The sequence below is a fragment of the Panthera pardus genome, unplaced genomic scaffold (assembly GCF_024362965.1).
Source record: "Panthera pardus isolate Hobbes unplaced genomic scaffold, ASM2436296v1 HiC_scaffold_25, whole genome shotgun sequence".
NCBI lineage: Eukaryota > Metazoa > Chordata > Mammalia > Carnivora > Felidae > Panthera > Panthera pardus.
In genome coordinates, this window is record NW_026526821.1 from 5635819 (window position 1) to 5662055 (window position 26237).

Here is a 26237-nt window from a genome sequence, read left to right on the forward strand (position 1 = left end):
AAATCGCTGAAGGGTTAAGAATTAAGTTAGGGACCAATTAAGGAGTGGGTCTCGCATCCCTGAGCCCCAGCTGCTCAAGTGCTAGAACATCCGTGGAACAAACAAATTGGAGAAATTCATATTTATTAGAGCTCCTCGCAGGTCCAGTGTGTCTGTAATCGTAAGAAATCTCAGGACAAACCACCTGCTCGGTGGGGAGGGGACGTCTTGCGCACAGATGTGCTTGCGTGATGGGGGAGCCCCCTTCGGGCCTTCCGAGGAGGTGCAGCCTTGCTCCAAAGGACTCGGGTCCAACTGAGCATGCTCAGCTGGACCTGAATTGCTCAGGACAAAGAAGAGGTTAAATCCTGACAGCTGCCTTCTGCTCACGGGACACATGCAGAGGGACACCCAAGCTGCCCGGGGGCCCTCTGTCCTCGTCCCAAACTGAGGAACCCCTTTCTGGATGGAGACAGATGGCAGACGAGCAGGTTCCTCAAGGCAGCAAGAATGTGCCTGTCTACCTTCCAGAACAACCCACGGGACTGAGGGCAGTCCGCTCCCCAGGTTTCAGCCTGCTCCCCGGAAGGGCCTGCCCAAGGGTGGCCTCACACGATGGTCTCTTAGCTGCCCCACTAGAGCGGGTGCCCCCTGGGCAGGGGCCACGTCTGTCTGGCTCCCCATCGTGTCTTCATGAAGTTCTTGTACGTGGCGGGGCCTCAGTGGCAACGTGTTGGATCAGATTAAATAAAACCAAAGCCCCTCTGAGAGAGAAGCGTCAGTTTTCACGCCCCACCTGTCATTCCTGAGGGGTCACACTGCTCCGTTCGGTGAACCCGTAACTCCTTTCCCAGCCTGATCAGCCTCCACCCTGGCCCACGCCCCGGCATCTTCGAGAAGGGCTCAGAGAGCCACCCTACCGGCCACGACCAAACACGGTCAGTCGTTTTTCTGCCTCCTGTCCTTTGTCTCCGTCGGTCCCCTGCCTGGCGTGCTGTCTCTCCAAACTCTTTCCTTTCTCACAGCCCCCGCTTCGTTCCCAATTTCTGCAAGTCCTAAACATCCCCCTTTCTCCCCGCCCCCCTCCTGCACAAACACCCTTGAACCATGTTGAGGATTGCTTTCCTGAGCAGCCAAAAACTGCATGCACACAATGGAATTACTTTAAAATGCTTTTAAAAAATGGTCACCCGTTTTTTTTTTTAACATTTATTTATTTTTGAGACAGAGAGAGACAGAGCATGAGTGGGGGAGGAGCAGAGAGAGAGGGAGACACAGAATCCGAAGCAGGCTCCGGGCTCCGAGCCATCAGCACAGAGCCCGATGCGGGGCTCGAACCCACGAACCGCGAGATCGTGACCTGAGCCGAAGCCGGACGCTTAACCGACCGACTGAGCCCCCCAGGCGCCCCCACACGGGCATCCCTTTAAAAGTCAGCTTCCGATGTTAGGGTGGCTCTGTGCTCCCGCGTGGGCACTCGCGGTGAGCCCGCCCGTGTCACAGCCGAGCCTCCTTGGTGCTGCTAGGAGGTGGCCATCCTCGGAAAGCCCACTCCCGGGGGAGCAGCCATTGTGTTAAAGCGTTGGGCGCGACTGTGGAACACGGCTCGTGATTTTCCTCCGTGAGCAGGATGTCGGAACCAAGAAGGGGTTTGGAAACTGCGTTTCCAGTCTGTCGGCTCAACCCCCAAACGTGGCCAGAATCTGACACCTCCTCTCCTCTCTCTTACCCAAACCCAGCCCTCGTGACAAAGTCCCCAGGTGCTTGTCACAGCTGAAGGACGGGGTCTACCCTGAGCTTGGCGGGGCCTTCAAGTCAAAATCAGAACCAAGTAGGACCTATGCCACAGGGCAGGGTGTCAACACACAGCCTCTCCGATCCAAGTCCTGGCTGCCACTTCCTGTGTGTCGTTGATCAAATGACTTAGCTTCCCTGGGCTTCAGTTCGATTTTCCTCCTGGTGAAATGGGCCCAATAAAATGGGTTGAGAGCCGCGCCCGGTGGGGGCGTGGGGGGGGAGGTGGACAACCTGCCCCACATGCGGGAGGAGCCGCTCGAGTGGTCTGAGAAAGGCCTCCAGCTCCCGGAGTCACGGGCAGGTGCCCAGGGCACCCAAGGGGCTGCGGAGAAAACCAGCCCCAGCGTGCAAAGCCCCGGGCGGGTGCTTATGTGGTTCCAGCCCCCCTGGATAATTCCCTGACGGGGGTCCCCTGGACCTGAGCCCCTAACTGAATCGCCTTCAAGGCTGCCCCCCCCCAGTCCAGCCTTCTGGCCGCCTATCATCCCGCCCCTGCAACACTCCCCGTTCACGAGCCTTTGCACAGGTTGGTCCCTCTGCCGACGCCATGGCGGCTCCCTGTGGCCCTCCTTCCGCACCTGTCACCTCCCACGGCATGTTTCCGGTCTCTTCCACCCGCAGCTGCCCCTGCTCAGACACCCTCAACTGCGCCTCCCCTCATTCCCAGCCAAGCAGGCCACTCTAACCCCCGGTCCCCTTCCCCGTTCGCTGCTTCGTGTTCTGTCTCCCCCGACTAGCTGGCTTTGCTCCAGGATTCCAGAAGCTGTAATCCTTATCATCCAGGCTCCAGGCCCCGGCCTCCGGCAGGCTTAGCGTGGCATTCATTGCATGAATGCACGAGTGAATGAATGGAGTACTTGAGTGGAAGTCAGAGAAGCAGTAATGACAAGTAAGAAACATTGGCTCTCGAGTGGGCATCTCAAGGCTGGAAGCCCGGCCCATTTCTCACTCCTGTGTCCTGCCTCTGCTCCTCAGCACGTTGCCTCTTTCCCGGGACCTCAGATTCCCCTCTGACCTTGGGAGCTCGGGGGGACCTGACTTGACAGTGTAGGTGGGAACTCTTTCTGACTGCCAGGCCCCATGCCACCCATTGATGTGGGAGCAGCCCGAACAGAAAGAAACAACATTTGCTCCCTCCTCCGTCCTGGCCACTCCCCGAAGCCTAGAACATCGGTTAGGATTCAGTGTGGTATGTGGAACGGACAAATCAAGCCAGAAGTCACCAGCGCCCAGGTCCCTTCGACTTCGTTGCCCCTCCATCCTCAACACAGAGCTTCTACTTCACAGACCAAGGTGGCTGCTTGTGCTCCAGCCCTCACGTCCTCATTCCAGCCATCAAGAAAGAGAAAGGAGCGAGGAAGGACTTGTTCCCTCTCTGTGAGGAAACTTCCTGGAAGGCCACACACCAGACTTCCACTTACATGTCATTGGCCAGCACTCAGTCGCACATCCATGTGCCCAGGAGCTAAAAATCGGGGTCCTCGTTCCTGGAGAAGATGGGGAAAGTAGATGATGTGGGGCAGTCAGCGGCTCTGCCTTGGCAACCGTTCAGGGGAGCCATTCTATCATTCTTTGATTCATCGACACCGTGCCAAGAGCTGGTGAAACAGCAGGGGCCAGGACGGCGGAAGCCAGGAGGGGCGACTCACAGGGTCCCCATCCCAGCAGGAGACAGTCGGTGAAGTCCCGGCAAGAGAGCAGCGGTGCCGGGAGAGAGCAGGGGAGACGGAGGGGCGGAAAGCTCCCCTGGCTGACGGAGGCGGAGCAGAAGCCCTCGACCATTCCAAGAAGCAGGACACGGCTTGCACCCCCCAGCTCAGCGGGCGCTGGCTGAATGCCCCTGGGCGAGTCCTTGCTCGTCCCTGAGCCCTCGTGGGCAGCAGCCACGCTCTCACTGCGCTGCAGAAGCGGGGCCTCTGGGAAGAAACTGAGGCTCAGAGGGTCTGAGAGCCTTGCTGTTTGCCGGTAGTTCCCAACGGGGGGAAATCGTGCCCCCGCCCCCAGGGAACACGGGCCCGTTTCTGGAGACATCAGTGATCACCACAACTGGGGCTGCCGCTCATGGCATCTGGTGGGTGGGGGCCAGGGATGTTGCCAGAAACATCCTCTGAGGCCCAGAACAGCCCCCTCCCCGTGACAGAGAACCATCCAGCCCCAAAGGTCAGCAGTGCCGAGAACCCCGTCCTCCGCGGTCACCCGGCGAGGAGGAGCACGGCCGGGGTCTACACGCAGGGTCCCTCCACCCAGAGCCCACTCTGGCTTCTCCAAGTGTGTTTCAGAGCCCCCACCCCAGACCCCCGTCCGCGTACCCCAGACGACGGGCTTGAGATGTCTGCTTTCTTAACAAACACCCACAATGACTCAGACATTTGCTGAAGTTTAAGGAGAACAAAGTACCAGGCACGTAGTCACCCCCCCACCCACACCAAAATCCATTACAAGTTTAAAGTACAGCTATTATTTTTACAGCATTGCTTAAATGGCTTGCAATCTCTAATTTGCTAAATTGATGTGTATATTGACTAAATAAATATTCGGCACGAAGCCCGAGTCCCCCTCCACACCTATTAATCCTCAGGAAATGGAAACACAAGACACGAAATGAGCTTTTGCTCAGAGCTGCAGACAGGAATACATTATGTTGTTTTTCAAGCGTTCGGGGGCCTGGCTGGCTGCAGCAGAGATGTCCCAATCACCAGCCTCCAAGTTTTCCATGACGCACATGTCTGCCCGTGGACGTGCCTGTGTTGCTAAGGTTCTTTCTTGGACTTTGAAAGTCTAGGAAGAGAAACTTTTCCCTCGGTGGGGAGAAAGCTGGGGTGACTGCCTTTTGGGGAGCTGGTCCGAGGGCTTGGTGGATGGCACCGGGGTTCATGCATAGAAATCGCGGCTGCTGGAAGGGCCGGGGAGGGGTAACCCGGGACATTTCCCCTCCCCGGGCACTACGGTGTTAGTGCCTGCAGCCCTGGGGAGAGATTGCAGGGGCGGGGGTGGTGGGGAGGGGGTCCTCTGTCAACACGCCCACCCCAGGACAGAACAGCAGGGGGAGGGCGTTGCTGCGGACAAAGTGAGTGTTGGCTTTCCCCGCCCTGGGGCGGTGGGGGGGCTCTGGCCTCTGGGATGCCGACGGGTCCTTCCAAAGTATGAACTTCATATCTGCCTGTGGTGCCAGCTGATACCAATGAAATAATAGAGCCCAGAATTAGCAGAGAAGTTCATCTTGGCAGCCGGGGAGCGGGGAAATGTTCTCCAGAAGAGGAAATGGCAAGAGCCTTCCTTTTGCCTTACTGGGAGGGTGTGAATCCCCAGAGGGAGGCATTTCAAGGAGGCTGGCCTCTGCCCGAAGCCGGCCCAGGGCTCCCTTACCAGGCAAGATGCCAGACCATTCAGGGTTTCCAGTCCTCAGAGAGGCTGGAGACTGGGAAGGGCGGGGGGGGGGGGGGGAGGGGGGGTCTTTGGCATTACGGTGACCTCAGTTTCTGGGTGAGGATCACGGTGGGGGCAGCGACGGCACACGGCACCTAACCCACAGCCAGCAAGCTGACTGCTGCAGGAGGCGACGGTGACCCCTCCCAGGGCCCCCCATCCCCCCCATCCCACCCCCCCTCCCCCCCCCCCCCCCCCGTCTACAGACAGATAGGACCGGCAGATGGCAGGGCAGCAGGGCTCTCTGAAGCCTCTACGCCCTCAGGGGTTCCCTGAAAACAAGGCTGTGGGACCCCAAAGTGGGGCAGGGGTGAAAACGCAGACCCCACCTCTACGACTCTCCAGGCAGAAGGAGCAGCCAGTGCACTTGCCCCGAGCCAGAAGGCCGCAGCCGGCTTGGCAGGAGGGACTGTGGCCTGAGTTGAGGGCAGAGGGGTGGCCAGGGTGGGATCCCCCAGGGCCTTGCAGCCAAGCACAGGAGGAGTCGGGGTTGTATCCTGGGTGCAGTGGACAGCCGGGGGACAGCTTTGTAAGGACCCGTCTGAGCTGGGCCTCAGCGGCCCCCGGGAAGAAGCTTCAGCCTCGCGTGGAAGGTGGAGCCTAGGCGTTGAGCCCCTGAACTCAGCCGGAGCCGAACTGCGTCCCCATGGGCTGGTCAGGGGAGGGGAAAGCCTGCCTCCCGCAGGACCAGTGGAGACTCACGGAGGGCGGTCCCGTGCCGATGCCCCCACACACCTGCGGCCGGGGGTCCAACAACAGACCGCCAAGCGCGGTGAGACGCTGGTCTGGGCCGGCGGGCACCAACATCTCACGCACTTGGAAATCCGTGGGGCGCTTCCCTGCACAGGTCAGCAGACATGTGCCCCTGGGCCCAGCAGCGCCACCTCCAAGCGGAGGTCCCCAGAGAGCCGAGTACGGGCATCCAGTCGCCTTGCCCCACACGGGCAGAGCTGGGAACAGGCCAGGCGGCCACGCTGGGCGAACGGTTCAACCCGCCATGGCCAAGGCTTCCAGGGGGCCACGCAGCCATGCACGAGAGGGTCCCAGTAATGCATTCCGCCCCCCCACAAGGCTGAGCAGAACACTAACCTGGACCCGGAGAAGGAACCCAGGTGGGCAATGAGCCCACCCCTGGGCAGGGACCCCACAAGTCTGTCCGCCTTGGATAAGGCACAACCTTCCAGCAGTGACAGAAAGAAGATCAGTGGTTGCCTGGGGGCTCGGGGAGGTGGGATATGCACAGCGTCGGGCCCAAGGGAACTTTCTGGGGGGTGATGATGGAATGTTCTAGATCACACACAGGTGCCCGAACTCAGCCCACTTTCCCCTTAAGACCTGTGTATTTCACTGCATGTAAAGACCTTAGTAATTAAAAACAAACCAAAACCACATCTGTAAAAAGGGGTCTGCTTTTGGGGGTTGGGGCCCACGATCTCCTCTGTGTTTCCAGCCGCCCAAGCTCCCCAGGCAAAGCAGAAGTTCTGTGCAAGTGGAAAGAGCCTCGCGCGGGGCTCCTGAGGCCACCGCGCCCGCCTTCCTGCGGCATATCCGTCTTGTTATTGCCAGAGCTGGAGAATTGCTCCCGAGGCGGAATCTTGAATATTCATCTGATTTACGGCTGCCGAAAGCTTTATGAATCCGCCCACCAATACCTGCAGCCGGTCATCAATCTTCCCCCGAGATTGTGCCTTTGCCAGTAACTCATGAATTAAAGAGGCCCCCGGCGGCCCCCACGCCTCCCTCCCCTCGCGGCGCGGCGGGATGGAAGGAGGGCCTGACCCGAAGTCAAAACACTGTTGTCTTGCGGCGGAGGCTCTGGGTGACCTTGGATGACTCACCCAGACTGTCTGCAGCGCGAGCAAGAGAAAACTTGGGAGCCTCGGGTCTGCCTCTTCCCAGCTCTGAGCCTCAGTTTCCCCGCCTGGAGAGACGGGGTGCAGCGCCCCGTCTGCCTGCCTGCCTGGGTGGGAGGCGGGGGGAGCGGAGGCAGGAGGGACGTGGCATCACCTGGGGATGTCTGCAGGAAGGACGGAGAAGGTGGTCCTCCCGGCCGACTCCCCTCTGTCTTTCGTGAGGACGACGGCACATTTGACTTTCCGGGGGACCCACGGGGGCGCTGAGGGGAACCAGCACAGCGCTGTGCCCCTGGCAAGCACCCGACAGGGGGCAGGTGTTAGGCTTGCTATCCAGGAAGGGACAGATGTTTCAGGCTTAGCTCTGGGCTCGGGAAGCAGTTCCAAGGCATCTTCAGAGTCCACCCCTGGGCAGGGACCCCCGACGGAAACTGCTGCCCAAAGCCCAGGGCCGCACGGCGGGCTTGCCCAGGAGCCCCGGAGCCTGCCCTGGGGCTAACACTCAGCAAGCGGTGGCCGGGCGCTCAGACTGTCCCCAACCATTGGAAGCATCTGCGAAGCGCTGGGGGGACCCACGCCTGTCTCCCCCGGGGTCCGCAGACGGCTGGAAGGCAGAGAGCCCCCCTGGGCTCAGACACACCGGGGTTCAAACGCGGCCCTGCTCTTGGCATCCGGGGACCTTGGCAAGTCCCCCCCCCCCCCAAGCCCCATAAGCTGGACACTGATGTCACGGCTGCGGCGGAGGGGAGCCTGGGGGGCCCAGAGAGGCGGCCTGCTGTACGGGATGTGACGACGGGTGGCACTGAATGTCTGCCTGACACAGGGCACCGCGCGGGTCACTGGTGGCGGGGAGCTGGCTCAGATCAGCCCTCTTCTTCAGTGGTTCCCTCAACAAATGTTCATCAGTCCCTTCAGACCACGTAGAGCTCCTAACACCTGTTCCCAAAGACACGCCGAGGGGCGTCCCCTCCCCGGGTCCCGGCTCCCACCAGGGTCTGCAACATGGCAGTGTCCCCTGGGACTGTGGCTTGCCACGTCGGCTCAGGGTGCCCTTCCCAGATCTACACGACCGCAGGCCGACCCTCTCCTCTGCAAGGTGCCGGTGCTCAGCGGGCCCCCGGGCCGCCTACAGCGTGCAACAGCAGCCCCGCAGCCGGACCCAACGGCTGGGCCCCTCTGTCCAACACGCTCTCCCCTGCAGGCCTGCAGTGAACAGAGGAGGCCATCGCCATAAAGAGCTGACATTTATTCGGCGCCTACTGTGTGCCAAGCTCATTCGGAACACCTGACGTGCGCCCCTTCTGTGAACTCCCACTAAGAGGTGTACAAAAGAGGGAGCCGAGGCACAGAGAAGTGAATGAGCATGAGAACGGTGAGCCCCCTCCCAGTGGAACGCTGGCTGGACCGACCCTCCCCACTCTGGCGTGGCCCCGGGCCCCCTGGTACTTAGGAAGTCCTCCAACAAGCAGCCCCGCTCTGGGGGAAAGGTACCTTGGAAGGCGGTGAAGGGGGAGGCAGAGGCCAAGGCTGGGGACACCAGCTCGCCTACTTGGCATTCCCTGGGAAGGGGTGGAGGGACTAGCCGGAAGCTGACTGGGGAAAAGGTCTCAGCTTCTGAGAACAACATTTCCCGGGGGCTTGGCCTCCACCATGAGGGTTTGTAATCTATGGACTTTTCACCTTGGCACCAGCTCCCTGACCACGTTGGCAGTATTTACCCTGAGGGAGGGGGAGGGGGCCGGGTGGGTGGTGTTCATATGTGTGCAGGCGCACTGGAGGGGAGGGTCAGAGCCAGCCAGCTGGATCCTGGTCTTTGAGAGCCTCTGGCTCCTGGAACCTCGGACGGAGGTCTCCCTCCTGGTCTTCCATTCTTGCTCTCCGTCCCCGCCCTCCTTCACCTCTTGCTCTGAGGGTTGTAAAGCTGGTGGATGGATGATCCCAAACCCATGCCCCCCCCCTAGGGATTTGCACCCAGGGTGGAGACAAGGGCTAAAATCCAAGCTCCCACCCTTGCCAGCGCTAAGAACACCCCTACTGCCTCATCTGTAGAATGAGGATCATAATAACACCCAAGGCTGCTAACGTAGCATGCCTGGAAAGTGCCTGTCACGCTGTAAGCACTCACTGAGTGGCAGCCGTTGTCACCAGCCATATGGGTGCTCAGTATATGTTTACTAACTAGATGGAGGGAGGGAGGAAAGGGTAAATGGATGGATGGGTGGAGGACAGATGGATGAATGTATAAATGAACAGATACCTACACAAGTAAATAAAGGTAGGTGGATAGATGGATAGTGGATGTTCAGTCATTCATTAATGAGTATCTATCCATCATCCATCCATCCAACCATCCATCCATCTATCCACCCATCCGTCCATCTGTCCATCCATCCATCTGTCCATTGATCCATCCATCTGTCCATTGATCCATCCATCTGTCCATTGATCCATCTATCTGTCCATTGATCCATCCATCTAACCATCCATCCATCCATCCATCCATCCATCCATCCATCCATCCTTCCATCTGTCTGTCCTTCCATCCATCCACTTATCCATCTATCCACCCACTCACCTGCCCACCCATCCACCCATCCACTTACCCATCCATCCACCCACCCACCCACACACCCACCCATCCTTCTACCCATCTCTCCATCCCCCATCCACTCACCCATCCATTTACCCATCCATCCATTCATCCATCCACCCACCCACCCATCTGTCCATCCAACCATCCATCTGTCCATTCATCCATCCATCCAACCATCCATCTGTCCATCAATCCATCCATCCATCTATCTATCTTCTGTTTGTCCATCCATTATCCATGCATCCATCCATCCATCCATCCATTCATCTGTCCATTGATCCATGTATCCATCCATCCATCCATCCATCCTTCCATCCATCCGTCCGTCCATCTGTCCATCCATCCATCCAACCATTTATCCATCCATCCATCCATCCATCCATCCATCCATCCATCCATCCTTCCATCCATCTGTCCATCCATCTGTCCATCCGTCCATCCAACCATTTATCCATCCATCCATCTATGCATCCATCCATCCATCCATCCATCCATCCATCCTTCCATCCATCCGTCCATCTGTCCATCCATCCATCCAACCATTTATCCATCCATCCACCCATCCATCCATCCATCCATCCTTCCTTCCATCCGTCCATCCTTCCTTCCATCCATTCTTCCTTCCTACCATCTCTGTTGGATGTGTGCATGTGCACATGGCTGGGTGGATGGTGAGTGGGACAGACAGGAAGACAGACACACAGACGGATGGGTAGATGAATGAATAAATGGGTGGCTGGCGGGCCTGATGGGTGGATGGATGGTGGGTGGATGGACCTTCCGACGGACAACTGGATGAATGGACAGATGGAGGGTTAGATGAATGGACAGATGGATTGCTGGATGGCTGGGACCAAAAACTAAATGCTAAATTGCCTCCCTCCCGAAGGTGGCAGATAACAATTGCTTCAGCTCCTGCCTGGTACCACATACATTAACACAGCCACAGGGGGCCGGAACACTGCGGCCTTCACAATCTGCTCATTAGCTGACTCACGGAGCTTTTCACCTATTCGAAGCCAACGGGGTAGCAGCATGACATTTAAGATTTCCTTTCAGCAATCACTTGCTTGGCCTTTCACAGAACACAGCGTGCAGCTGTTCCCTGGCTTATATTCTCCTCCAAAGGTGCCATCAAGCCCCCTGTGTGCAGTAATGAGCCCAGCTTCCCCAGGGCTCAGGGGTGTGTGTGCCCTAAAAAGTTGGGGGCCCCTTTCCCCCCCCCCCCAACTGCTGTGCCACATTCTCTCTCTGCAAGCAGCGTTACCAATTACCTTAATTACCCTTCAGTTAGGGGGTTTCATTTATAACATAGTGGCAAGGAAGTATTGGAGAAAGAGTTTCCCTGGCAACCAAGTTTTTAAACACAAGATTCTCTGAGTTTTAAAAGACACTTCTCCCCTAATTTCCCCCCTGAAAATTAGCTTGGAACTTTCGGATGCTGAAATTTTTAGCATAGCAGCAGGCCAGCACTTATGTCTGAAACCATAAAAGACCTAGATTTCTCCCCTGCCAGAGGCAAGACCCTGGGAAGCTATTCAATTTCCTGTGCCATTTTGTTCTTGGTGGATGTAGGCAGGGACTGCAATGACCATTATGGAATGACCACGGACAGCGGCATTTTGCAAGCCCACGGTCAGTCCCGCTCCCGACGCCAACCCATGTTCTGGACTCGGGTCGTTCAAGATCCCTGTTGGCCGAGTTCTGCCATGTGGGCTTGATGGGGAGAGCCCTGGGCCAGCAGATGGGTCTGGGCCCATCTCCCCAGGCCGAGGAGGATGGCACCAGCCAGCACCCCAAAGCAAATAAGTTCAAGGTCTGCTCCGGGTCATGGCTTCTCCCACTGCAAACTTTCTATCATCAGCTTCCCGTCTCCCCCCTGCACTAACAAAATGAACCCCAGCTCAGGTGCACGACCTGGCTTTCCATAATCTGCTCCAGCCTGGGGGCGGCCCTCTTCCCACCATCCACACGCTTTGCTCTGACCAAGCCACACTTCCATCCGCTCAGCCCCCGACCGTCTAGACGGCACCTACCCCCTAGTCGCAGTGCACCCGTCCCCCAACATTCCACCCTCCACCCACCTTGACCCTTGTCCACACCCTCCCCCCACCGAGTCCCTCTGGAACCCCTCTATTTTGCCCTTTAGATCCCGGCTTTCCAAATTTGACTTCATGTCGTGAGCACTGCTCAAATGCTGCTTCCTCTGAACCTTTATGGCAATGTGTCCACACCTCTGGGAGCCATCCAGTGTTTCTGCTCTGTGAGGCTTAGCCATTACTTTGTCTTGGAGGTGCAGGGTAGAGTGGAAACATGAGGCAGAGCTCATTCAGATTCTGGCCCTCACAGCTTGGTGGCTGCGTTACCTTGAGAAGATGGAAGGATGGATCGAGGGCGGCTGCAGAGTTTGTGTCTAATGGACCCTACGGAGGCCAGATGAGCCCCTAAGTGGAGGGTGGGTGGTCCATTGGGTGGATGAGGACATGTGGAGGCCTAGATGGTTGGAGGGCGTAGGAACAGATAGTTAAGCAGAAGGATAAGGGGCTGGGTTGATGGATGGAAGAAAGGAGGCAGGAGGGAGGGAGGCAAATGCAAACGTGCCCGGCTGCCCAGGCAGAATTACAAAGTCTGGGGGGTGGACCAGGAGGCTGGCCATCCAGGAATTCTGGACGGGGCGAAAAGCACGCCTGTGGATTCTTGGTCACAGGAAACAGCGCTCCTGATAACTGGAGGCTTGAAGTTTTTCAGTGACCCTGGGAAAAGGACAGAGGCTCCTGTGGGACCAATTCATTAGGAAGGACAGTCCTGATCAGCTCACCTAAGCACTTGGGCCGGCTCTAAATGTGAGGCAGTCAGAGGGCGTTCAATAACTATTCATTGGAAAGTGACGGATTGATTTTGGAAGCCTGCCATTCTAGGGAGGCCTGGCCAGCTGGGAGCTGCATAGGCATTTCGCTCATCGGGAGTACGGTCTCTCATATTCGACAGCAGGAAAAACCGACCCTCCGGTGAGCAGTGAGCAGCCCAGCCTCCGGCCTCCGGTCTCGCTCCCATGTTTGCGCCGTGACAGAACCCACACCATAGAGGGGCCCGGGGCACATGCCTCCCTACGAGAACCAGCACCCATGGCCCAGGGGAGGCTGAACTTCCTCTGACCCATCTGGGTTCGGGAAGTGAAGGACCTCAGATTGGAGCAAGTCAACCCAAGGCAACTTGAGTGATAAGCCTGTCCTGGGGATCAATCCGCCCCCGAATCCAGGAAGGCCCTATAGATCAGGGACCTACCCCAAGGGGCTGTTGGGGGGGGGGGTGGCGGTGAGGGACAGCGCGAAGCTAGAAGGACATGCGAATACCGTCTCTTTCCAGGAAGGACCAATCCTGCGAGATGCCCGTCACAGACACACCCAGAGGCCACGGGAAGGTGCCAACATCTCCAGCTTGCCGGCTGTCTTCACCCCAGCCTGCGAGGGCTATTCTGACTTGGACAGCCATGCAGACTCTCGCGGGCAGCCGGGAGAGAGGACGGTGCAAACCCCAGGGAGGGCCCTTCACACACACCGGGGGGAGGGCAGTGGGCTTCCGGCAGCTGGCAGCTTGGTTGCCAGACGGGACTTTGGGGCCTCTCATTCCTGAGCAGTGCGTCTGAAAAACTAACAAATTTCCTAACAAAACTCGGGGAGCCTTGATTGTTAATAAAACCGTCTCTTTACTTCTTCCCTCCAGCTGCCTCCCCACGAGGGATACGGGCGGCGGTGGGGGGGGGGGGCGGGAGGGAATCAGGAAGCGGGGGCAAGGGGAAGACAGATTCACTCTGCCTTATCTCCAAAGCGTTCAGCTAAGTGCCAGAACATAATAAGTGCTCAATAAATAACCACTATTCGAGGAGGAAGAGACGGAGGAAACCAGACAGGTCAGAATTTAATTCTGCCACGCAGGTCTATTGTGCTTCTGTCCAGGGAAAAAGAGCGAAAGAGTATCTCCACTTTCCATCTCCCTCTGCCTCCGAGGCTGACTTTGCGGTAGTGTCCTCCTGTCCCCTTTTGCCTGCAGCCTGTTGAAAAAAAAAAGAAAAGAAAAGAAAAGAAAAACCGAAAGCCAACCTGGCATGCTTGGCTGGGCCTCTGCCTCCCCAGCCCACAGCCCCTCCGACTTGATGTTTAATTTCCCTGGGTCGAGAGGAAGCGTTCTGATGATCCAAGTTAATTCAAAATGTAAATTTCATCTCCTATCGGCTAATGGCTCTGAGCTCTGCTTTACGTAACGGGACAGCAGCTGCCTGATGAGTCACCGGGGCCTCTGGTGCCCCTGGTCTCTGCTCTTGGTGGTGACGCAGCCCTCGCTGAGGCCTGAGACCGCCGCAGCCTCTGTGCCCGCCGAGGCCAGACTGGAGTTCATCTGGGGGGGGGGGGGCGCAGGGGGAGCAGCAGGGAGTTTTACTCACTGAGGGGAGGAAGGTTTATGTTAACCCCGGGGGCCGTGCTCAGCCTGGAGGCTCAAACCTGGAGAGACCCGTCCCCCGGGGCCATTTTGGGCGGCCGGGGGGGTGCGTGCCCCTCAGCCCCTGGCAGAGAGAACTCCACGGTGAGCCAGGGGCTCCCACTGGGTAGGGCGAGCTGTGTTCACCCAGACCCAAAGAGCAGCCTTGAACCCTGCAGGGGTCAGTGCTTGGATGGCAGCCAAGGCTTCCAGCCGCTGGGTGGTTTGTAGCTGCTGTGGTCCTGGAGCCGCCCCTGGGCCCCTGAGTGGGTCCCCTTCGTCTTCCCGGGGGATGCCGAGGGCTCCTCTCAACTCCCCGCCTCGGCTTTTGCCCGTGTCCTCGAAGACGAAACCAGCTACAGGCTGGGAGTTCCCGCCCCCCTTCCGTGGCCCGCGGGGAGACGGAGGGGGGAAGGGGGCTGGGGGTGGCGCCAGTGAGTTTGAGTGCCTGGTGTCACTCCATCCTTCCCGGGGACTTGGCATCGGCCGCGTTGAGCAGCATGTGAGGGGCGGATGGTGCGATCGAGCGTGAACAGGGAGCGGGGGGCGTTCCCGGGGTGGGACCGCAGGCCAGCTCAGGGGCTTCGGGTGAACTCTCTGTGGGCCGACCGTGTTCTTCATGCCCCCCAGGGCCTCTCGTCCTCTCCGCCTTGTCCTTCTCCCCACACCTGGACCTGGGCTCCCTAAACCCCAAGTTTAGGGTCCCTCCGAAGAGCCACCAGGCCCCAGCTCCAGGACAGGTTGGAGGAGGAAAGGCTTCCAGGGGGCAAGGCAGGGCCCTCCTGTGCGGGGTGGGGGGGGAGCTGTCAGAGAGGAAGGGACCGTCCCAGGATTCTAGTGGCTGCGGCGGGTACTGGTTTCGTGACCCCCTTCTGCTACAGGGGGTGGCGGGGGGGAGGGGGGAGGAAAGTGGACCCTCCTGCAGGGCTGGAGCCCTAGGTGTTCAGAGGAACACCTGTGCCTAGACCCTCCCTGATATGGTGACATGAGCCAAACCCTCCCTCCCATTGCCAAGCCAGTTTGGGTGGGTTTCCTGATCCGCTCTCAGAGCTGGGATGGTCTCGGGTCTCCTGACTCCGGGGTTCTTCTCTGTGCCAAAGTTTGTGGTCAAGGCCTTGGACTCAATGCCAACGTAAGCCGGCCTGGAATCCGAGGCTCCCGGTGGTCCCAGCACTGCCACCTGCTGGCCTCATGGCTTTGTCAGGCTTCTGTCCTCTGGCCCTCTCTCCTGGAAGTCGGTGAAAGAAACGATTCTTATGGTGCTCGTGATAACTGGGAGAGGTTCACGGGCCTGGCATTAAATGACATTGAACCCCATAATAAAAACAGTCTGTCCTTTTTTTCCCAATTTCTCGGAATCCGCCCGGGCTGCTCCTGCCACCCTGCCTCCCTCTTCCTCGTTCGTGTCCCCTTTTGACAAGGTGAGCGTGGGCCTCCGACTCAGAGCCTCTGGCAGACAACACGTTTCTAAGGTGAGTTAAGAGACACCTCTGTTTTCGTTGAGTGTATTCTTTTTTTAAAAAAAACCACTTTTTGAGCTGTAACTCACGTACCAGAAAATGCGTCCACTTGAAACGTACAATTCCACGGTTTTTAACATAGTCACGGGATCTGCAACCTTCGTGGAAATCTCATTTGAGAATCTTCGGCACCCCGAAAACAAAGCCCGTACCTGTTAGCAATCCCTTCTCGTTCCTCGATGCCTCCCCCTGCCTGGCCCCAGGCAAACACAAACCTAATTTCTATCCCTGTGGATTCGCCTGTGCTGGACATTTGCTATAAACAGAATCAATCACTGGCCATGTCTTTCGTGGGGGGCATCTTTCACTTAGCGTTGAATTGATGTGGTTACTTTAGCAAAGAATGCTGGGTTTTCATCAGTGGTTGGGAGGCACTATTTTCTTCTAGAACAAACTTCTTTCAGTCTGCTTATTTTTTTTCCAATTAAGTGACTCAATCATTTGCTCGAGTTACCAGCTTTCCGTGGGAGGTGGGATGCTCACTCGAACTTTTGGAAAACACAGTGCACTTCCTGTCCGGGGGGCCTGGGGGTACCTTCGCTGTTGGTTCTCTGATTTGGGGAACTTTTCCTCTCGCTCCTCTCTCCAACAGCCTCCAAGCCCCTTCCTTCATCCACCCTGACTGTTCTCAAAACCCCCATCGCATGAAGGAGCGGGGTGTGGGGGGGGGTGTGCAGAGCCAAATGTTTGCAAACCGACGTTTAGTCCCTGTCTTCAACACACTCAGAGGGACAGCTGTGGTCTCAGCTTCTCCCCAGTCGTTTTGTCCGGAAGAAGCACCTACCACGAGTTTAATTATGCAATTAAAGTCATTTTCCTGGGCTGAGCAAATATTTACAGCATATTTTGCTGCAAATTGCCTCGCCTGGAGAAAGGTTCTGCCGAGCAGGCTGACGAGCCCGGCATGCATTCACACATTTACATGCCCCATTACCAGGGGGCCGCACGGCACCGAGCAGGTGGCAGACAAGCAAGCCCCCAGGAACGAGCGTCCGTGCAGACACGGTGACAGGTGTCAGCAAAGCCAACGTGTTCGTGGCCCCGCCACGGTGCTACTGTGCGGACCGGTGACGTCCGTTGGTGATCTGCGGCAGCCCCAAATCCCAGCTCTGTGGCACCAGAGAAACCTCGGGGCTCTGTCCCACTGCTGGGGGGGGGGGGCACGGATGGCAGAGAGAACACTGTGCGGGGACGAGCCCTGTAAGGATCAGAGCCACGTCCATAGTGCACCCGTCACATCCTGTCATCCGCAGAGCCGTCCTGAAAGAACCGTGTGTGGCACCTCTCTCAAGGGGCCCCCTGTGCTCAGCTTGCTGTCCGAGTCCGGGTGGGAAAACACGAGGCGAAACTTGAGAAAAAGCAGAAAAAAGTCACGTTCTTTATTTTACTCCCTCTGGACTTCGTCTCCGTCTCAAGTTCCCTTTTCACCCCGAGGAGGAAGCTTTCTGGTAGTTCACTGGGATGGGGTCAGCTGACTCAGGGTTTTCTCAGCTCGAGGGGATCCTCTGCCCCTGCCCCGCTCCCGGCCAGCAGCAGAGCTCTGGGGGAGAGTTTGTGTAGCATTAGGGCGTCAGCACTGGGGGAGGACGGGTCCCACCGGCGGGGGCAATGACCAGAGAGAAATCCAGACCCAGGTCTGGGAGCCCCTCGGCGGGGTGGGAAGGTCTGGGGGTCGCACCATCCCAGGGTGGGTGAGCCGGAGGCAGTCAAGGGGCCGGGTGGGGTGATTTCAGCTTCTAGGCTCCAGCCCGGCTGTGTTGAAGGTCAGCCCTGAGGGCAGTGTAGGGCTAATCCTCTCTCCACCTTGGTCGGGTGACTGCATGTTCTTGACCTTGTGTGAGGGCTGCTCGGGTCACTGTGCGCTCCCCCATCCTGCCCCCCAGCTGCCCTGTGTTCCTCCCAGAGATAGCTCTGCCCGGAGCCAGCCCAGGGCTGGGCATCAGGGGCCAGCTGCCGTGGGGGGCAGTGAGCTCCCTGCCCACCTGTTGTGCCAACACAGCCTCACGGAAGGCCCGGGACAGAGCAAACGTGTCCCCGCTGGGTGCCAGATGCCTTGCTCACAGCATCCCGTCTGACCTTCCCAACCCCCTGAGAAGTTACGGTTATTATGCCCATTTAACAGCTGGGGAAACTGAGGCTCAGCGTTTTGTGCAATCACTTGAGAGTACGCTGCTAGGAAGGGGTGTAGTGGGGACTCACATCCAGACTCTCTGGACCCCCGAGTCCGGAGCTGGGCTATTTTGTCTTATCCTCATCGGCCCCCAGAGGGGGTGCTATTGTCCCATGACACAGGTGAGGGTCACTTTGGGTGACACTGCTGGCCAGAGGCGGAGCTGGGACGGGTCCAAGGTCATCAGTGTTTACTACCCCCGGGCGGGAAGGTGGGAGGGTGGGGCGGCCGTGGCGGAGGCAGGCCCTTTCCCATGGATGAGGGAACCTGGTGCCCTATTTACTGCAACTGCTGACCGTGACGGCCAAGGTCACTGATCCGCTGCCCTCTGCAGGGGAGCGGGCCAAGGGAGCCCTCTGGGGCCTGTGCCTGGTGGTCTTAAAGCTCTGGAAGGGACAGGCCGCGTGGCACCCCGGGGGCTCCGGGTTAGGGTGGGCCTGAGGGGAGAAAGCAAGAAGAACGAGACCTGTAACCACCGACCCCCAAATGTGCCCCTGCCTAGCACCCCAGCCCCCGCCCACCTGCCACGTGGTCCTCGGGTGCCTCCAGGGAGCTCAAAGGCAGGTCTGTTGTCCCACCTCAGTGTTTGCTGTGTACCTACCGTGTTCCGGTCTTTAACCCAGACTCCAGCACAGCCCCCGAGACGCGTGCCAGTCGGGGGACAGCCCCTGTGGTAGATTCCGGCGGAAGACATCGGCCCCAGCGGGGGTCTGGGCTCCTGCGTGCCGGGGGAGGACTGAGCAGGAATCAGCACCTCGAAACCGACTTGGCCCGGTCTGCCTGTCTTTCCGCCCCGCGGGGACTGGGGGACCGCAAGATGACATTGGCAAGTAAGGTCACAGCATCCTGACCACGACAGCCAGAGCTCCCGGCCCAGAAACCAGGACCTGGGGGTGGACGCAGCACTTGCCTGGCCGTTTGGGGAAAACAAGTCAAGGGCCAGTGGCAACTGTTGAGTCCTTGTGGTCCCCTGAAAACCTCTATTCTCTTTAAGGCATTTCCTCTAGGCTGATCCCCAGGCTTCCAGGGCCTGGCGGGAACAGGTTCACATGCCAGTCCCCAGGGCACGTGGGTGATGCCGTGCAGGAGCGTAAAAGCTTCCAGGAGGGCCAGCTTGGCCACAAAACCAGAGGCCTGCTGGGGGCCTAGGACAGGACCCTGGGGCCCAGGACACACCTTCACAAAGACGCCCCCCTGTACGTGTCAGCCCCTCTCGGGGGTCCAGGCAACTGCCTCAGAGGCCACCAGGCGGGCAGGGAAACAGAAGCCGGGAACCTGGGTCCCAGCTTCCCCCCCCACCCCCAACCCGGGGGTGGACGCTCCCTTGCTTTGTCTCCCTCCGGCGCTCGGGGTCTGAGTCAGAGCGCGCGTCAAGCAAGGGTTCTGTAGCGAAAAGAAAAAACAAGCTTGAAAGCCACTGATTTAAATGAATACAGCAGATGACACTTAATTCCATGAAGTGGGGTTTTTTTTCCCCATCCGTGGCTTTGGTATTGCAATATGACACTTTGTCGGGAGGGCCGGGCCAGCTCTCAGCTCTTTAAAGGGAAAGAAAACTCTGGTTGCCATCTCCCAGCTCCGACGGACGCTCAGAGGGGTGAAGTCACTCCAACCAGCTGCGCCCTGGGAGGGGGACGGCAGGTGCAGGGTGCTGCGTTTGCCTGCACAACGCACGTGTGCTGTGCAGGTGCCAATCCAGCTTCGGGTCTGCATCGTTCCTGACCCCCCAGGAAATGCCGCCAACCCCGAGTCTGGGGGGGGGGGGAGGGGGGGGCGGGGAGGCGCTTGAGGCCAAACCACACCACCCGCTCTCCTCAGGGTGGCCCGCTGTGGGCACGCTGCTCGGTATACAGAAGGTGCTCAATTAACGCTTGTGCCACAGAGCTCCCCTCGGCTTTCTCTCTACTCTCCTCCCTCGTGGATGACAGTTGAGAAAAGTGTTGGTCGACAGGAGCGTAGCGACAAAAGTGCGTGAAATTGGCCTCAGTGTAACGGGGAAGGCTGAACCCCCAGACCCAAAGTTTTGCCAGGAAGCACGTTTTAAACTCTCCCACTCAGTTACACAAGGCCTACCATTCACTCCAAGGCTTGCAGTGTTGAAACCCACTGGTCAGTGGCTCCTAGATACTATCTGGGGGTTAATTCAGAAAGCCCCAAGCGTGATACTCTGCCACCTGTGGGTGACTTCTTCTTTGCTCATCTCTCCTAACTGGTTCCTTTCTGTCCCCTCCCTCCCCCCGCCCCCAGCTCCCTCCCTCCCCAGGGATGATCCTGATGTCCCCACCTCCTTTGGAGGGGATTCGGACCCCAACGTGTTTCACCAGAGAGTCCTCGCTTCTTGGTCGTTCAGATCAGAAACACCAAGTGAATGAATCCATCTTTTCTATAAAAGTTTATTTTGTGATTTTTCCAAGAAGTGTTAGGGGAAAACATTGAAATCACGTGAAGGTACGTAACCAGGGGTATATAAAAATAATTTAACCGTGCATATTAATAACAAAGCAGCATTTCTTTCTAGCCACAACTAGTAGGTAATCTTGCCCGCGATTTTTCCAAAGGTATTATATACATCTCAGATAACAAGAAATACACACACACACACACACACACACACACACACACACAGCTCAAGTAGTTTTCTCCATGCATTCCAGCTAACTGACACAGCTAAAGAGATAAAAACAGGAAAGACTGAATGCCTGGTGTCCTCAGGGTTGAACCAACGTGCACTGGATAGTGAATTTTGGAGACCTGCTGAGATTTCCCTTCCCGATCCCACAGTTACCAGCCCGTACTTTGTGGTCTTATCTGAAAAATTACAGTGTGTCTTTTGAATCGGCCCGTCGGCGTGGTCATGGCAGTGGTACGGGCGGTGCCCACTGAGAAAATCCCACTCTCTCTTGCTCCCGGTTGCATTGGAAAGGGGGCTGCTCTCAAAAGGAAAGCTCTCGGGTCTGATTACATCTGGCTGATCCTTTGCTTCAGGGCAAGGACCTCTCTCTCGATCTCGTAGGGCAGGTCGGTGTTAACTTGGTCCTCCAAGTACTTCTGGAGGTCCTTCACCTCCTTCTCCCAGAACCCCTTGGGGATGTCGAAGAGCTCCTTCACGTTGACGTCCCCCAGGCCTTTCAGGTTCAGGGCGCCCTCCTCAGGGATGTAGCCTATGGGCGTGAGCTTGGCACCCGCTTCCCCGTTGATCCGGTTGAACATCCATTCCAGCACCCTGGAGTTCTCCCCGAAGCCCGGCCAGAGAAATTTGCCTTCGTTGTCTTTCCGGAACCAGTTGACGTGGAAGATCTTGGGCAGCTTGGCTGCTGGGCGCTGGGCCATGCTGAGCCAGTGGGCCAGGTATTTGCCAAAGTTGTAGCCAAAGAAAGGCCGCATGGCAAAGGGGTCGTGCATGATGACCTTGCCTATGAACAGAGAGGGGGATCCCGCTGGTCAATCATGCTCTTATGGGACAATACTGGCACCATTTATCGTTGGCCTGAGCACGTGGAGACAGGGACCACACCAGTCCCTCTGGTCTGCGGTTTGAGTTGTTCACTCAGATTTACCTTTGTGTTCCGCGGCTGCTGTGGCCTCTGATCGCATCGCCGCCCCCACAAACACTCCATGCTGCCAGGTGAGAGCTTCGTAGACCAGAGGGACCCCTGTAGCAGGAGACAAGGAACACCCCGTAAAGGCTTTGACACAGACCCCTGGGCTGGCGATGGCATCTCCCGAAATGGAAAGACACAGAGGAACGGTATCTTTCTACTTGAGCTGCTTTCGTCCTCCCAAAGCCAACGTGCACAAAACCGCTGTCAAAGTTACACCACCGAGGCCACGCAGCGGGAAGCTTAATTAGATAGAGCCACAGCCCGTCAAGGATGCAGCCTTGCCAATTATCCTGGATTTTTGGAAGCTGGAGATCTTTGGTGCCCTCTGGCGAGGTCACGAAAAAGGAGAGATTCCATGGACGCTTTCTGGAAGCCAACACACCCATGCTCCCGGCCTGAACGAAGGAGAGACTCACCGGCAGGTCGGCGGCCTCCGAAGATGATGCCCTCGATGGGCACCCCTTCCGGAGACTCCCAGGCAGGGTCGATGATGGGACACTGGCTGGCAGGGGTGCAGAAGCGTGAGTTGGGATGGGCGCAAGGTTCCCCTGCGACAGCAAGAGAGGAGGCGCCCCTTAGCATCTGGCCCAAACCAGTAGTGCTTAGAGGCTGGGGCCCTGGGGTCTCCAGGAGGGGGCTCACCGTCCTGGGGGGACCATTCCTTGTTCTTCCACGAGGTGAGCCTGATGCCCGGGGCCAGCGGCTGGTCGATACCTTCCCAATAAAAGCCCCCGTCGCTGGTCTCGCCCACGTTAGTGAAGATGGTGTTCTTCTGGATGGTCTTGATGGCGTTGGGGTTGGTCTTCACAGAGGTTCCAGGAGCCACCCCGAAAAAGCCATTTTCTGGGTTGATAGCCCTTAGGTTACCTGGAAGGTTGTCAACCAGAAAGGTAGACATTAACGCCAAACAAAACGTGACAGATCTTTGCACCGAATCCTCAAATCTTTTTTTTTTTTTTCCTCCTCCCTGGAAGAGATTCCTCTTTTCTCATCCGAGCATGATTTTCCGCTTTGACACTTTTACAACCCTTCCTTCCTCGTCGGTTTTCCACCGAGAGTGTTTTAACACATTTATTGTATAAACAAGCAGCGGCATATGGGGCCCCATTTCAACCCAGATCCTATATTAAATTAAAGAATGCCCGCAGAATACATATTCCTAGGGCTTTGCGAGATCTGAAAGAACAGACTCAAAAAGCCCAATGCCGTGGACTTGGGAGAATTTGGCACGCTTTGAAAGCCAAAAGTTCACCTAGGTGCAATCATCGTCGTCAACGGTTAGGTCTAAGAGAGTCACCTTCTCGGTCAAATTTCATCCAGGCAATGTCATCTCCCACACACTCTATCTTCCACCCTGGGAGGCTGGGGTTCATCATGGCCAGGTTGGTCTTCCCACAGGCACTGGGAAAGGCTGCTGCGAAATACTTCTTCTGGCCCTTGGGGTTGGTGATGCCCAGGATCTGTTGGGGACAAGATTCCTCCTTAATCTGCTTCTTCCGGTCCCTCCCGGTGGCCAGTGGTTCAGCCTGGGAGAGTGCCCAGAAGCCCCAAAAGGGTAGGTTCCCAAAACCTATGTCTTCAGCTGTCAAAGCGAACATTTTAAATAAGAAAGTCTAGGGGCGCCTGGGTGGCTTGGTCCGTTAAGCATCCGACTTCAGCTCAGGTCGTGATCTCACGGTCTGTGAGTTCAAGCCCTGCGTTGGGCTCTGTGCTGACCGCTCAGAGCCTGGAGCCTGTTTCAGATTCTGTGTCTCCCTCTCTCTCTGCCCCTCCCCTGTTCATGCTCTGTCTCTGTCTCAAAAATAAATAAACGTTTAAAAAATAAATAAATAAATAAATAAATAAGAAAGTCTAAGGGAGCAAAAGTCTAAGGGAGCTCTGGTTTGAAGTGATTCAAAAGAGGCATTAACAATCCTCGGTGGGGCTTTTAAACCTGTCCTCGGGGCACACTGGTCTTGCCTGATGGGAACTGCACATGCGTGGGCATTTGGACCTCCTCACGCGCCCCCGCCCCCAGGTCCCCGCCGTGCGGGTGCACGACTTCCTGCAACTTACCAGCATGTGTTCTGCCAGCCACCCCTCTTCCTTAGCCAGCCGGCTGGCTATCCTGAGGGCGAAGCACTTCTTCCCGAGGAGCGAGTTCCCGCCGTACCCACTCCCGAAGGAGATGATTTCCCTGCGGTCGGGCAGGTGGGCGATGAGGGTCATCTCTGGGTTGCAAGGCCAGTTGTTCACCAGGGGCTCTGCGCAGGAGGACACAGCCCGGGTGAGCGCGCTGCCTCCCCACCCGGGGGTCCCCGGGGCAAAGGCCCAGGGCTCGAGGCGAGGCTGATTTGCCGTCGCAACTTCGGACCCGGAAAGGGTACACTTACTTTTTAAAGGCAGAGGGCATCCCACGGAATGGAGGCACTTGACGAAGTCCCCGTCACCCAGCGCTTCCAGGACCGGGGTGCCCATCCTCGTCATGATGCGCATGCTGGCCACCACGTAGGGGGAGTCTGTCAGCTCGATGCCGATCTTCGACAGAGGGGAGCCCAGCGGCCCCATGCTGAATGGGATGATGTACATGGTGCGACCTGGAGGGGCCGGTGGGGGGGGGGAGGGGTGAGAAATGAGCCCGGCATCACAGACGACAGCACGGCGACATCGCCCTTCCTACCGGCACCCGCCCTCTGCTTCTGTTTGATTTTTCCCAGTCAAGCAACTGTCTCCTTCACCTTTCATGCACCCTGGGAATCGGGCATTGAATGCTTTCTCGAAGTCCTCCTCGGACATCCAGCGACCTAGTTGGCTAGGGCCGGTTTTGGGGATGGGCACGGTATCTCTTTGCTCTTGGGTAATGATGACCGTCTTGCTTTCAATTCTGGCCACATCCCTGGGGTCAGTGAGAGCCAGCCAGCTGCAAAAATTTTGAAAAAATTGGTTAGGAACGGAGGGGGCAGTGTCGCCCTCCCCCGCTGCCTCTGCGCACGGGATTCCCTTCCGCCAGGCGTCAGGGGGTTACGGACCAGTCCCGTGCAGCACCGTGCCCTTCCCGCACCTCACAGGTGCCCAGCGCACGGACGGTGCCCCACACGTGTGGACAACCGCACCAACCAGGGCGGAGCCGAGGAGATGTTACTAGACTGAGCTTGTCTCTCAGGAGAGGGCGGGTCTGGCTGTCGTCCTCGTCAGGGATGGAGTTCGCAGGGAGTGTCCCTACGTTGCTATCTCACGGCCGACCTGAGCCGCTCTATGAATGTCATTAAACTGCAGTCTCTAGGTGGGAACGGGGCTGGGGGCCGGCTTACCAGTTGTGGTATTTCCGCAGCCTCTTGATCACCCCCTGGGCCTCCATCTGGTCCAGCAGCTTCCGGTTCTCGCCGTCGGAGCCATCACAGATGTGGATATGGTCGGGCTGGCACAGCTTGGCGCTACTCTCCACGAATGCTCTCACCGCCTGGGGCAGGCTGTCTAGGGTGCCCTGGACGACCTTGGCCGAGAAATTGAGGCTGCTGGGGAGCTGAGGAGGCATTTCTGCAGGGCTTCGCTAAGGGCCACGGACGCTTCCCTGAAATAGAAAGCACAGGCCCCTTGAACAACCTAACAGACGCCCCCAGGGAAACTCAACGCGTCTCTTTGGTGGCACCTCACCAGACAGTCGAAGCGCTGGGGAGAAAAGGAAACGAGTTTGCGTCGGCTCCGCAACCTTTAGACACGCAAATTAAAAAGCTCTACCTACCTTTCTCCGTCTCAGATGATCTCGATGAGAGATCCAAGGGTTTCCCACGAGGTGCTTCCGGCCGGTGGACAACCGTTCCCAATGGGAAGGCCGTGTTGGCTGTTTGGAGGCCGGACCTCCCGGCCTTAAATCCCATTGAGGAGAAGGGCCCCGCCCCTCGGCTACACCCGGGGAGGCTCGTCTCTGACGTCAGGGGCAGGACTTTGGATCGCGGCCCCAGTCCGTTGTGCTTCTGGACGGGCTTACCACCACAACCCCCAAGGGAGATAATCATTGAACAGATAGCTGTTAATGAGTGCTGGGCGGCCTAGAGTCGCAGACCGGCCGCGACAAGTCCTTGCACAACTTGTGATTGACTAAACTTTGACCCAGTTCACTCTGCTGATGTAAAACAGTCCGTCCTTCCACTGACGGGCAGGTGGGATCCTGCAGGCCTGGCGGGAGCTCCTCCCGGACACCCAGGGCTCCGGGCAGCACATTCCGTGTACCGATGGCCTCTGGCTGGCAGAACGCCGCCACGGTGAGGTGTCACCCCACAGTCAAAACCTATGGGAAGAGAGCACCCAAGTATAAGCAAACGCGTGGCTCATTGGGAAAAGTCAGACCTAACGGGGGGCAAATAACCTTCCAGAGAGTCCCCTGTAGGCCCCCCGCCCAAAATATAAACTTGTGAGGGCAGGGATTTCCGCCTCTTTTGTTAATTTTTGTAGGTACGGTTCCTAGTATATAGTAGGCACTGAATGAGTGAATGCCAAGCGTTGTTCTAAACGCTTTGCATCAACGGACTCATTGCCACCCTCTGAGCTGGTGCCTACGAACTGACAAGGAGACCGAGGCCCAGAGAGGCCCAGCGGCTGTCCCCAGCTCCTGGCTGTAGGGCGAGAGAGGGCAGATTGGAGCCTAAGCACGCGGGGCTCTGGAGTACCACCCCGTACCGCCCCTTGTGAGGTGCCATTCCCTTTTCTGGAACTTTCCGCGTACTCTCCAAGCAGGTCCGGGCTGGATGCAGTTACTCGTGGAGATGACTACATGCTTCTCATTGCCCTTGCCATTCTGAGCGCCTGGGGAGTGAAGGGGGCTTGGTGGTTTCGCTAGATTAC

At 57.7% G+C, this 26237-nt stretch overlaps 1 protein-coding gene and 2 long non-coding RNA genes across 5 annotated transcripts; 1 reads left to right on the top strand and 2 right to left on the bottom strand.

Moving 5' to 3' along the window:
* Positions 1-4523: 4523 nt before the first annotated feature.
* On the top strand, positions 4524-13357 carry LOC109253483 (uncharacterized). 3 transcript variants are annotated; one of them, XR_002074417.2, is made up of 3 exons: positions 4524-4843; positions 8257-8376; positions 13015-13357. It is a non-coding gene; the product is annotated as an uncharacterized LOC109253483 (long non-coding RNA). The 3 variants fall into 3 exon arrangements; XR_002074418.2 differs by lacking the exon at positions 4524-4843 and adding an exon at positions 5908-6049; XR_002074416.2 differs by lacking the exon at positions 4524-4843 and adding an exon at positions 6501-7085.
* A 3646-nt stretch (positions 13358-17003) lies between these two features.
* On the bottom strand, positions 17004-19193 carry LOC109253484 (uncharacterized). The gene is made up of 2 exons (XR_002074419.2): positions 19015-19193; positions 17004-18251 (listed from the first exon to the last, which is right to left on the bottom strand). It is a non-coding gene; the product is annotated as an uncharacterized LOC109253484 (long non-coding RNA).
* A 994-nt stretch (positions 19194-20187) lies between these two features.
* On the bottom strand, positions 20188-25258 carry PCK1 (phosphoenolpyruvate carboxykinase 1). Its single transcript, XM_053890110.1, has 10 exons — positions 25134-25258; positions 24707-24961; positions 24134-24315; positions 23789-23992; positions 23472-23659; positions 22714-22876; positions 22059-22283; positions 21833-21964; positions 21372-21467; positions 20188-21227 (listed from the first exon to the last, which is right to left on the bottom strand). The coding sequence occupies exons 2-10, from the start codon at positions 24928-24930 to the stop codon at positions 20773-20775; spliced, it is 1869 nt and encodes a 622-aa protein (XP_053746085.1). The 5' UTR covers positions 24931-24961; positions 25134-25258; the 3' UTR covers positions 20188-20772.
* Positions 25259-26237: the final 979 nt, after the last annotated feature.

Excerpts from the sequence above, each read along its gene's own strand:
- PCK1 (XM_053890110.1), bottom strand. The coding sequence starts at position 24,930 with ATGCCTCCTCAGCTCCCCAGCAGCCTCAATTTCTCGGCCAAGGTCGTC. Across the intron at positions 24,316-24,706 it reads CTGCGGAAATACCACAACTG|CTGGCTGGCTCTCACTGACC; the intron begins GTAAGCCGGCCC and ends AAATTTTTGCAG. Across the intron at positions 21,965-22,058 it reads GGAATGGTCCCCCCAGGACG|GGGAACCTTGCGCCCATCCC; the intron begins GTGAGCCCCCTC and ends TTGCTGTCGCAG.